Below are 13,515 nucleotides of genomic sequence, written 5' to 3'. Positions count from 1 at the left end.
ATTTTACGTAGAAAAATGTTTTAGCTGTGTTTTCACAGACTGGATCACATATTTTGGCTTAATTATTGATTTGAACCTTACTCAGTCAATATTAAATATATCAAGGTGTTCTTTACATTATGTAGGTTGATTTTATGTAGAAAATATGTTGATTATACGTAGAACATTTTTTTAGCTGTGTTTTCACAGACTGGATCACATATTATGGCTTAATTATTGATTTTAACCTTACTCAGTCAATATTAAATATATCAAGGTGTTCTTTACATTATGTAGGTTGATTTTATGTAGAAAACATGTTGATTTTACATAGAATTTTTTTTAGCTGTGTTTTCACAGACTGGATCACATATTATGGCTTAATTATTGATTTTAACCTTACTCAGTCAACATTAAAGATATCAAGGTGTTCTTTACATGAAATAGGTTGATTTTATGTAGAAAACATGTTGATTTTACGTAGAAAAATGTTTTAGGCCATGTTTTCACAGACTGGATCACATATTATGGCTTAATTATTGATTTTAACCTTACTTGGTCAATATTAAAGATATCAAGGTGTTCTTTACATGAAATAGGTTGATTTTATGTAAAAAAAAAAACATGTTGATTTTACGTAGAAAAACGTTTTAAGCTGTGTTTTCACAAACTGGATCACATATTATGACTTAATTATTGATTTTAACATTACTTGGTCAATATTAAAGATATCAAGGTGTTCTTTACATGAAATAGGTTGATTTTATGTAGAAAACATGTTGATTTTACGTAGAAAAATGTTTTAAGCTGTGTTTTCACAGACTGGATCACATATTATGGCTTCATCTTTGATTTTTCGATAATGTAGCTAACTACAGTGAACCTTTTTTGCAAATTTTCCCCTGAAGAGGCGCCAGGAAACACACAGAGTGATTTCTGATCTTCTTGTTTATTTGTTTCAGATTGAGCCCTATCTACCGTACGAGTTCACCTGTGAGGGCATGTTACAGCGAGTCAACGCGTTCATAGAGAACCAGGTACACTTCACTGCTTGTACATACATGATGTCAAAGATATGACGTGTATGCTCTTTTATATATATATATATAAGTGTGAAGTATGAAGTATTTAGGGTAAACTCCACTCCAAATGTTTTCAAAGGAATAGTTTACAAAAATATCAATTTTTTCTTAGAATCACTCTTGACTTGCTTCTTCAGCCATCATGTTATAAGGAGCTGAACTTGTTTACTTAAAGGATTATGCCACTTTAATAGAAAAAAAATGATAATTTACTCACCACCATGTCATTCCAGGATGTTGATTTCTTTCTTTGTTCATTAAGTTTTTTAGGGAAAACATTTAAGTTTTTTTCTCCATATAGTGGACCTCAATGGTTTACAGTTTTATTGCAGCTTCAAAGAGCTCGAAACAATCCCAACCGAGGCATACGGGTCTTATCTAGCAGAAACGATCTTAATTTTGGGGAAAAAGGTCTTTTAAACCAGAATTTCTCGTTTTGCACTAGCCGTGTGACGTGCCAGCGCGACCTTATGTATTACATAATCACAGCAACATCTGAACGGTCCTCTTTCTCCACACTTGCAAACACTGGAGCGGTAGTTTTGCATACATCATACGTGACTTTTCGATGTTATTATATAATGCGCAAGGTCGCGCTGGCGCATCACGAGAAGTTGTGGTTTAAACGTGCATATTTTTTATTTGTCTTGCCGAAAATGACGATCATTCCGCTGGATAGGACCCTTATGCCTCGGTTGGGAACAATCCTAGAATGTTTTCCTCAAAAAACTGAAAATGAACAAAGAAAGACAAACATCTTGGATGACATGGGTATGAGTAAATGATCAGGATTTTTTATGAAAGTGTAGTAATCAAAAGCACAAACATCCATCATTAAAGTAATCTAAATGACTTTTTTACACCAATACGGATGTGAATCATCTCTCCCTCTAGGATTTCTGTCACGGTCAGGTCATGTGGCCGCCTCTGAGCACCATGCAGGTGAAATTCGCTCCGGCCGGGAAATCCTGCAAGCAGGTTTGTCAGGAGCAACAGCTGATCTGTGAACCATCATTTTTCCAGCACCTCAATAAAGACAGAGATCTGGCCAGGTAAGAGCACACACAAGCATATGCACACAAAACCTGACGTATCCAGATCAGCAAAATCATGCAGTTCACCATTTAGCCAGCAGAGGGCAGTGTCGCTTCTCTTATTCTGTTATATAGACATGCGCATTTTGAATAAATTAGACTTCAGTCACTTTATTTGCTGTTGTTACAGAGTCACTTTGACATTGGTTTTGGTTTTAACTAAAATATCAGTTTAAAACTTTTTCATTCAGATTATAGTTTGAATTTGCATTATACAATTTTTGTATAAACACTGTATTTATAACACATCACTATATTTGTTAAACGTATTTTTAAATAGCTTCTTATATCATGCAATACACTACTTTGGTGATACTTGCTATAGTTATGGTTTCATATCTAATAGTACTGAGTGATTGACAATGCAAAATAACTCAAAGTTTAGATCCATTGTCATAATGCAACCATGTAAAAAAACAATGTTATCACGGTAAATAATTAAAAAAGCATGGTAGGCATCTTCTGCACACTGGATTATATTTTCTTTTAGGTTTGCATCAAGTTACAGTTTTTTATGCCATCCCTTACTATGAATACCATATAAAAATACTACAGTGGTACCACAGTACAAGTATAGTTTCAGATAATACAATGGCTCTGTAATATTTACTATAGTACTGAGTAAATTATATGTTTGTGTATCATGCATTTGCAAACGCAAATATATATTATGCAAACACAGACTTTTATTATTATTAGTTTTAAAAAAAGAAATTTTCGAGATTTATAGTAAACATTTAACAATAACATAACAGAAAAGTAAATGTACTAAAAATCTAGGCCTGTCAAAAGATTAATTGCATACAAAATAAAAGTCTGTTTTTGCACTGTGTGTAATTATTTTGTATATATAAATACACCCACATGCATGTATGTATGTAAAAGTATTTGCATATGTATATATATTTATTTAGATTTTTTTATATTATATATACATTTTCATTTTTACATGAATGTGTGTATTTATTAAAGCTGGGCATAGATTAATCTAGATTAATCTCATACAAAATAAAAGTACTTTTTGCATAATATATGAGTATATATATATATATATATATATATATATATATATATATATATATATATATATATATATATATATATATATATATATTATGCAAAAAGTACTTTTATTTTGTATGAGATTAATCTCGATTAATCTATGCCCAGCCCTAGTATTTATATATACACAACAATTACACACAAATATACTATGCAAACACAGACTTTTATTTTGTATGTGATTAATCTTTTGACATGCCTAGTTTTTATTATATATATATATATATATGTAAATTTACAAAAAAACTAGGCCTCTCAAAAGATTAATCACATACAAAATAAAAGTCTGTGTTTGCTGTGTTTTTCTTACATTTTTACATGTATGTGTGTATTTATATATACACAATAATTACACACATACACACAAATTTATTATGCAAAGACAGACTTTTATTTTGTATGCAATTAATCTTTTGACAGCCCTAGTTTTTATTATTGTTTTATTTTAAAAAATACAACATTTATAGTAAACATTTAATAATAACATAACAAAAAAGTAAATGTACTAAAAAAATAGGCCTCTCAAAAGATTAATCGCATACAAAATAAAAGTCTGTGTTCGCATAATATATTCATGTTTGTATTGTGAGTAATTATTATGTATATATAAATAAAAACACACAAAAGAAAAATGTTATATACATTTATTAGGGCTGTCAAAAGATTCATTGCGAAATAAAATAAAAGTTTGTTTTTGCACAATATTGTGTGCACTGTGTGTAATTTTTAAAAATATAAATACAAATGCATGTATGTATGTAAGAAACACACATATATATATATATATATATATATATACCACATTTGCACCATGGTACATCCTGACACTTAACATTATATGATGTCATACATCTGCAAGCTTCATTTAATGTATGTCTCTCTCGGCTGCAGGTATGGTGTCGAATGTAAGACGGTGGACTCCGCCGGCGACATCAACGTCCCCGCGTTCAGCGAGTCGGAGCAGCACTGCGTGTTTCAGTCTGACCTGCTGCTGTTCAGCTGCGCAGGCGCTCACCAGTCGCTCACGCGCATCTGCCCCTGCAGAGACTACATGAAAGGACAGGTGGCGCTGTGCAAGGACTGCTTATAACACGCAAACCGGGCGATGTTTATAAGAAGACTTTAGATATTTCGATATTAACCGCCGGCGTGGCAGCTCTCGGGTAAGATAATCAATCTTGCCGAATAAACACAGGAAGAGGAGCTTCATTCGCGCAAACTTGAATCGGTTTCAGCCTGACATACTTGAAGAAGAGTGCAGGACATCAGAACTCTACTGCCCCCTGCTGGAGTGGAGGAAACACTGTAGTGAAACCCAATTTTATCCTTATTATTTCTGACTTGTTACTAAGTTTTTTTAATCCATCGGCTGCCTGGAGAACGAAACTTTGGCTGATTTTTAACCCTCGGGAAAGACTGAAGGCGTGGGAATAGACTATGAAAATGATTACTTGGTTTTACACTGTAACTCTCCACACATTAGCTTTGTAAATCGATGTAAATAACACACAAAGTCTACTTTATTCTGCATGGTTGCTGTGAATCAAAGTGGATTTACTGTACACACAAACGACTCGATTCTGGTGCGGCAGGCTTGCACATCTGTGCGTTAGTTTTGAAAATCAACAGCACATGTCAACACATGTTATCCACGGTAAATACTGCAGTACCTCACCAGTTTACTGCCAGATGTGTTCGTCGAACACAGATGTCACGAACCAGCCAGTATAAAAACACAAATCCACCTAACCGTAGCAGGTAAATTGAGAAACTTTTTGTTGCTGCTAACTGGCAAAAAGTTGCCAGATTTACCTGAATTCACCCTATAAGGATTTTAAATAGTTAATAGTTAAATCATCTCTGATGTTTCTGTAAGATTTTATCTTAAAAAGACGTGTACATACGGTGAAAGATTGTTTTTTATTTTGTGTTAAACACACAGATTGGCCTTCTGGTTTTATTTCGATGTTTTTTATTATTTCCAGAAGGACTGTATTGTTGAATTGCCTGCTTATCGAAGAAAAAAACCCATGAAAATTATGTTTCGGAATGAAAATGCACTATAGAGAATTAGCAAAAGATTTGACAACAATGTTTTAAAGATTGTTTTTTAATTTATTTTGTATACAGATCTTTATCTCTGCCTGTTGATTTTTTTTCTTTTCTTTTATTTATAGAAAGCATATTCTTTAAAGAGGGAAATATTATTTATCGGACTAATTTAAATGTGTATTAAATGCAAATGTTTGTCCAGAGTGCTATCTTATAACAGCTTCCTAAATCATAACTATAAGTGAAATTCGTAAATATACCTACTATAACATATCAAATTTTTAAAAATACTCTCTGGACAAACTGCGAACACGATTTTTTTAATTTCGCAAAAGCCAGCAAAAACCTCATTTGATGTTTTTATTCAGTGTATGATTTCTGTAAACATTTGCACATTTGTAAATATAGATGTTTCTCTTCTAGTTTTCCACTCTTAACTTATACGAAAGTTTTATGGTCGCGTTTTCGCTCTGTACGTTCGTACGTGAAATGATGGTCTTCAGCCAAGCTATAGTTTTAAGTCCTGTCATGACGTGCCTTCTGATGGTTACTAGAGGTTTGTTTTTTCCGTTGTGAAATCAAACACGTTAAAGGCGGGAACGCTAGCTAGCTAAAAGCCGAAATAGTAGTTTAATCGTCGAAATAGAATTGCCGTTTAAGCTAAAATAGTTTTGCCAAAATGATGTTGGCATGCAATATAACACAATCAGATAACTGTGTCTAGTTAGCTAGAATGGGTAAATTTGGTTTACACTTTTAACGAATGAAGGATGCCACAACGTTTCCGAAGTGTTCGTGCTATCGCCGTGGTCTTCGTCGTAATGACCATCTCAGAAGTTTTAAGATATTAGTTTAGTCTAATAAACACTGTGGCCAGTAATTCTTACCTAGTAACTACTGTTATCTCATGGTATAATTTTAACAAAACCCGAGTTTTGATGAGATATGAATTACTCTGTATCAGTTAACTTTAGTTTTTTGGTTTATTTTGCTGTTTTTAATGATCATGTTTCAAAATGCTTTAAAAATCTGTAAACTGGTTAAAACATGTTTATTTTTATTTTTGTTTGTTTTTTGGGGTTTGGGAGTGTTTTATGTCATTTGCAACAGGCCGTTTTAGGAGGACATTCACAAAGAAATGAAATTTTAAGGAAAAATAAACTGACAATATATGTTTTTTTTTTGTTTGTTTATTTTGAAGAATCAGTAGGATATATCTTTATTTTTCAAATAAACTTTTTCTGTGACAACAGACATTTTTGTGTAAATATCCATGTGTACTTTCACAGCAATACAGTTTTATATACATTCTTACTGTATATCACGTGACATTCTGGTAAGGTAACCCAACCGAATTCAGTCTGTGACCCAATCTCATTTTTGTTGCGCTCCCTTATATGTGCTTTAACAAACTGTGCAAACAAAACTGTCGTTTAAAGGGGCGATGTGTTCCTGCACTTAGTCCCTTTAACAAGACCTTAAAGTATTTAACATGTCAATAATGTAACAGTAAATCAGACCAGCCCGTGAAATACCACACACCCGAAAAACATCACAAATCACTCAGTTCTCCATAAAAACGAATGTTAAAGCACAAATTTGCTTTTTAACATGAAATCGAACTATACTCGAGTATCTATGCAGTGTGACTGTCACATGTGCTCCTCGGAGCTACGTTATATTTGCTACATAAAACGCTCAGAAACTTGGCTTTTTCCAAATATACATTTAAGTAGCCAAATTTCATGGCAAAATTACAACAGTCTATGTAATACTTACAGAACGTATAACTTCACATCATGAAGGGTCAAGTTTTAAGGCTTTGTTACTGTACAAGTAACGCGTTCGTGTGCCACCTAATAATTAACTACAAAAGCCGTACGCAAAACTGGAAGCTATAACACAGGGACTGTACAGAACTTAGTTTTAATCCAGTGTGAAAGATTTGTATGTGTTTACATTGTGCAGCTATGTTATTAAAGGACATATGCAGAGTTTGGGGGTTCAGGGGGGCCACTGCCCCCCATATCAGAGCCAATTATGATTTTGTTTGAGCTAATAATGAAATAAAAGTATAAGAAATCATTTTATTTGTCAAATCTTAATATTTTAGTTGAGTATATAATAGTTTTAATTCATTTAAACCATCTTTAAAACTATGAATGTACTTCCTTAATTGTTTGTAGTGCAACCACACTAAGCTTTTTTAAGAAACACATCTTTTTAAGATTGCTTTTAATACTTAGTTTTTTGTTTTGTTTTAATGTCGTACTTTATTGAATTGTTTATGCAGTTGTAGCTTTGGGTGTGAGAAAAGCGCATTATAAATAAAATGTAGTATTTTTATGAACTTTCTCTGTAATCTCAAAGTATTGCAGTACTTTGTTTGCCCCCCAAGCACAAATGTGAAACTCTGCAAGGAACAAAAAAAGCTTTTTAAAAACAGCGAATTTCTTGATCGAATGATGGAAATTACTTAATGTAGATTAGTTTCTTGAAAAGTTTCATATGTAAAATCGTAACTTTGACATTGAGAATATTAAAATAGATGTAACAGTATTAGATATGCAAATTCCCCATGTGTCCATTAATACACTTTATATTTCATATAGTCAAATAGATGGCACTTTTTAACAGGAAATAAACATTAAAAACTTAAAATATCTGTTGTTTATTACAAATTAAAATAATTTATGCTGATTTGTTTCTACATTTATCTATGACCTATAATTTCTCCTATCATATTTGTCCACACTGCAAAAAATGACTTCCTTACTTAGTATTTTTGTCTTGTTTTCAGTAAAAATATCTAAAAAAAATCATAAATCAAGATGTATTTTCTTGATGAGCAAAATTACTCAAGAAAAAAAGTCTAGTTTCTAGACAAAAACTATACAATGTAAGTGATTTTGTGCTTAAAACAAGCAGAATTAAGTGTTTAAGAAAAAAAATATTTTTAGATTTTTTTCTCACCCCATTGGCAGATATTTTTGCTTGTTTTAAGTTTAAATCCACTTAAGTTGTATATTTTTTGGCCACAAACAAGACCTACTTTAAGGTCATTTTGCTAATTTAAGAATTTTTTAGATATTTCTACTAAAAAACTAGACAAAAACACCAAGTAAGAAAGTCAAATTTGCAGTGCATTCTACAGTTTTTTTAGACCGGCAGTTCTCAGTTTTAGTGTTAAAATGAGAGCCCTAGAAACTCTTATAATTCGTACGTTTTGTTGGTTTTTATTCGCTGTGAAATTCACATTTTTAACTAAAGATACAAGCTAAAAAACAATAAATAGAAACTTTAAAAAATGTAAATAAATTATACAAAAATAACAGCACGTGTTTACTTGATAAACCTTTTACCCCATAACCTGAACATTTGAATATATTAAATATGTTTGTCTATATAACAATACGAACAAATCGTACCTAAAATGTGTCAATTATACGTCAGAAACACACCTTCTGTATGTAATCTGGCTTTTAAACAGTGTCGGTGACTTGTCTTCCGAGGGGCGCGAATTCAAAATATGTGCTCGTTGCGTCATGTCAAAATACGTGCCTGCTGCACACGCATCAAAAGGGCCCATGACAAAAGAGACACTCACGTTCACAAAATACTCGCAAGACACTCACTTATTACACATGAGATTAAGCGAGTATCTGGCAAACCTGAGTGTCTCCTTCACCACAAACCCCCCCGAAGCGCCCGCAACAGACACTCACTTTGACAAAACGCGTGATGAAAATAAGTTTACATGTCGCGCCGAACACATATTTTGACATGACGAGTTACAAACATGACGAGCTACATACATGTTGTGACAAACTTTGCATCGTGCGCCCTCGAAAAAGAAGTCACCGGCTGCCACTGGTTTTAAATGATAAAATGCTTTGCTCAGACTGTCTTTGCTCAACATTATAACATTGGTCCTTCAAAAGAAATTTCATAAGCAAAGAGCTCAAACAATATAATAAAAACATTTACATCTTTAAATCTTGTTTTACGGCTTCATATTTACAGCTAAGTGTGTGGTTGCGTTTGGCCTGAGGCGAGGAAAAGACTGGGTGTGTTTGTTTTATTCGCTCAGGAGAATCTCCAGAAGATTGTTTATGTTTTCTTACGAAAGTCCTACTCGAACCGCTCGTAATGTCTCGTTTGCTTGACGCGAGGGACCATGTCCATCAACAACCTAATGACACAAAGAAAGAAAGAAAGAATGAATTAGTGTTGACTCATATTAAATTCTAATTTCAGTTAAATTGTCATGTTGAGTTTACTTAAATATACAAGTACACTTGAAATTAACACTAAGTTAAATGAACTTTATTGTTTAAGTACATTAAATAATCGTAAAGTTTGGTGAACTAAACAATTTAAGTCAAATCTACATAAGCACCAAAAGTAAACTTAAATATGCACGTTTTGGGAGACCCCATTACTCAATTAAATTGAGGGAATGAGTTTACTCAAATCATTTGAGTTGAATCAACTTATTAGGGTTTTCAGTGTAGTAGATAAAATGGTCTTTTATATATTAAAACATTTACTTTTTTTAGGTCTACACAGTCAGAAAAAATTGTCAAATGATGCTCTCTGGGGCGGTACCCTTTTGAAAAATATTAGCACCTAAAATATACATATTGGTACCAAATGTATACATATCTGTACGTAAATGGTACATATTGGTACATATGTGTCTGTACCCTTTTTGGACCATTTTTGGACCATTTATTCTGATTTTGTAGTGTTTTCTGTCATGATGAGTCTCTGGCGCTCTTGACTTCACCGCCCTTCAAGGACGTGGTCTGTCACTTTAAACTAAAAGACCTCTGGTTAATGAAACACCATGTGCTCTTGGGAAAGCCAGGGCCGGTGGAAATTTCCACACTACAGTCGTACGTATAAACCGACTGGATAGCGCAGCTCTGTAAACACAAGCTAGAAGCCGAGTATACGTGTGTTCTTCTGTGGGAAACAATCCAAATGATGGTAAAGGTCATGTTTGCTTGAATACTGAATGTTTGCTGTGTGTGTGGTTTGTTTAGTGTATTTGTGTATTGTTTAGTGTACATCAAATTTTGCTTAATCAATAATACCGCACAATTTACATCTCTAAAAGATATTAAAGGTGATAAATATTTACAGTTGCACCAAAGGTACATATAGTCATGCCTAATTGCCTCTGAGTAAATTTTAAGTATTTAAAAAGCATTTACAAAACCCCAAGTTAAACTACCTTACGCTACGTAGAAACCTTGTGTAAACAACATGGTATATTTAAAGTATTGATGTATAGCGTTTTAATAAACCTTTCCTGCTGAGCCATGACAGATTAATAGGGTTAAAACATACTACCTATAGGTTTCCAGCACGACGCTTTAGGAGTCGTTACACAACCATGTTTTCAATAGTAAACATGAACGTTTTATGTCGTTTATATGACAACAGCATTTTGGGATAACAATGCCTTGTCGTCTTTGTGTTAACTACGTAAACGCGCATCTGTGATAACGAAGATGTTATGCACGTGTTAATTCGGTCTATAGACATGCACAAGTATAACCAAAGCAACAATGCCAGCTTACGGGATTGTTTTCGTTCTGCGTTTATTAAACGCTTCTCTAACAAAATTAGGAAATTTTATAGGCGCTTTATAGTCCAGAGTCACTTATAGTCAGTGCTGGGGAAAGTTACTTTTAAAAGTAATGCATTACAATATTCAGTTACTCCCCAAAAAAGTAACTAATTGCATTACTTAGTTACTTTTCATGGAAAGTAATGCCTACGTTACTTTTGCGTTACTTTTGCGTTACTTTTTCTTACTTGGCTGAGGCTTGATCTCTTTCAGGCCTTGCAGGTGTTTTTTATGATACCAAAAATGTTTTTTCTGACTCAAATTCTATATTAATACGTTCAGTTTAATTCAGTACGTTATTTTATTTTTTAATTGAATTAATTAAACTAAAAAGTAACTCAAATATTAATGTGTACATTTATAAAGTAATGCATTACTTTACTCGTTACTTCAGAAAAGTAATATTATTACGTAATGTGCGTTACTTGTATGCGTTACCCGCAACACTGCTTATAGTTATTGTCGGTTTAAACAAAATAACTCAATTGATTGTTTATATTTATCGCTCTGTATAAAATAAATATTTTTGCAGCTGTGTAGTCAGTGCTGGGGAAAGTTTCTTTTAAAACGAATGCATTACAATATTAAGTTACTCCCCAAAAAAGTAACTAATTGCGTTACTTAGTTACTTTTCATGGAAAGTAATGCTTACGTTACTTTTGCGTTACTTTTGCGTTACTTTTTCTTACTTGGCTGAGGCTTGATCTTTTTCAGGCCTTGCAGGTGTTTTTTATTATCGCAAAAATGTCAAGCTCTAGTCTGCCATGACTCGAACTGAGTGCGTAATTCTAGTTAATATGTTCAGTTTAATTCAGTACATTATTTTATTTTTAAATTGAATTAATTAAACTGAAAAGTAACTTGCATTACTTTTTAAAAAAGTAACTCCAATTATTGTGTACATTTATAAAGTAATGCGTTACTTTACTCGTTACTTCAGAAAAGTAATATTATTACGTAATGTGCATTACTTGTAATGCGTTACCCTCAACACTGCTTATAGTCATCGTCGGTTTAAACAAAACTACTCAACTGATTGTTTATATTTTTGCTCTGTATAAAAATGCATATTTGTGCAGCCATGATGTGTTTTTTATAAAGTAACATCGCCATCTATTGGCCTGGCATGCTTAATACAGCATTGTAGTTGTTTTCGTGATCGATGTAAGCGCAGCTCTTTTCCATACCTATTTTTTTTATAAACTTTAATGGTTGTGTAAACATAACCTTAACCAATAAAGCAACATGGTGCATTCTATGATTTGGATCTACAACACTTAACTTACGAGTATTGATTGGACTCTTACCTGACTCCATAGGCGAGAATGATCAGTCCAATGAGAACCCCGATGGTACCATCCAGAAACCAGACCCTGGGATAATTTTTAAATACCTCTGCGCTGATTAGAATCGAAAATCCCATCACGCCTCCAACCAGAGAGTTAAAGCCTACAAACACAATGAAATACACAACAAGCTATTAGATGGGAATGACATATCAGGCGCTCCCGAACTAAAATCTGTTACGTTTAGTTGAATTTTCTCAAATGAAAGTTTAATACGACTTACGATTTGTTAGTAAAAACACTTAAAGTGCAGTTTATGACAATTGCTGACAATTGCTTTCTCAATCTACAGTACTGATAAAAAATCTATACCTTGTAATGCACTGTAAGTTGCTTTGTAAAACATCTGCCAAATGCATAAATGTATTTCATATATATTCATACGCCAAAAAATATATTTCTCTGGTCAAAAATATATTTTAAATATAAGCTAAATACATTTTGTAAAAAGTTAAGCTTAATTTAATATTTTTAAATTTACAATTATATTTAGTTTCTAATAAATACATTATAAATGTATTTCAGGGGCAACAAATACATTTCAAAACCTGTATGGCAAAAAAATATATGTTTCCTGGCCAAAATAAAAGTTTGTATAAAATGTATGAAGTTATATATAAAATTATATTTATATTTTTACAGTTAAAAATATGTTTAAACCTGTTATGTTTACAGGCTTGTAACACAAAGTTTCCATTGCAACGTGAATATAAATGCTTTATTTTTCCCCATTTATTTATTTATATGCAAAAAATGGCCACAAAAAAACATTTTGAAATATATTTAACCTTCCAAATTGACCCCAAATCTACTTTGACATCTATGAAAAATATGCCAATTGTATTTTTAAACCTTTAAACATACTTTTTAAATTTTTCTTGATACTTCTTGAAGTTACTTTTAGTAACTTTGAAATAAAAGTGTCTGCCAAGTATATAAATATACAGTACACACAGTAAAACTGATCTAATGAGTGTTTTTTTCTATAAATACACTATATGAAAAACTGGTAAAACTGTACGAAATAAAATAATTGTTATATATTTTTTCTTTACTTTTTTTACTAAAGATACACTAATTTTATGTGTTTTTATACAAATTAATCTATTAAATAAACAATTTATGTATTTAAAAAATAAAGTTATGTTTTTCCTACAATTTAATTTTAAATTTAAAGTTATTTAGCATATATTAAACTATAAACATTAATACTGTTGCTAAAATTGAACATAACAGGGGGGTTAAAATTATATTTAAAAATG

General features: G+C 32.2%; 2 protein-coding genes across 2 annotated transcripts in view; one reads left to right on the top strand and one right to left on the bottom strand.

The window, feature by feature from the left end:
• The window catches only part of mgat5 (alpha-1,6-mannosylglycoprotein 6-beta-N-acetylglucosaminyltransferase), a 74,580-nt gene extending 68,057 nt beyond the window's left edge, over window positions 1-6,523 (top strand). The window contains exons 15-17 of the mRNA XM_055218472.2: window positions 942-1,016; window positions 1,956-2,113; window positions 4,109-6,523. Of these exons, the coding sequence (XP_055074447.1) occupies window positions 942-1,016; window positions 1,956-2,113; window positions 4,109-4,307 (432 nt within the window). The 3' untranslated portion in view covers window positions 4,308-6,523. The remainder of the gene's footprint in view (window positions 1-941; window positions 1,017-1,955; window positions 2,114-4,108) is intronic.
• Window positions 6,442-13,515, bottom strand: part of tmem163b (transmembrane protein 163b) — a 30,075-nt gene continuing 23,001 nt past the window's right edge. The window contains exons 7-8 of the mRNA XM_073861577.1: window positions 12,215-12,356; window positions 6,442-9,461 (exon numbers count right to left, since the gene is read on the bottom strand). Coding sequence (XP_073717678.1) covers window positions 9,401-9,461; window positions 12,215-12,356 — 203 coding nt within the window. The 3' untranslated portion in view covers window positions 6,442-9,400. The remainder of the gene's footprint in view (window positions 9,462-12,214; window positions 12,357-13,515) is intronic.

Source organism: Misgurnus anguillicaudatus, chromosome 23, assembly GCF_027580225.2.
Source record: "Misgurnus anguillicaudatus chromosome 23, ASM2758022v2, whole genome shotgun sequence".
NCBI lineage: Eukaryota > Metazoa > Chordata > Actinopteri > Cypriniformes > Cobitidae > Misgurnus > Misgurnus anguillicaudatus.
Note: the sequence above shows the minus strand (reverse complement) of the source record. Positions and strands in the feature narration are given on the sequence as shown.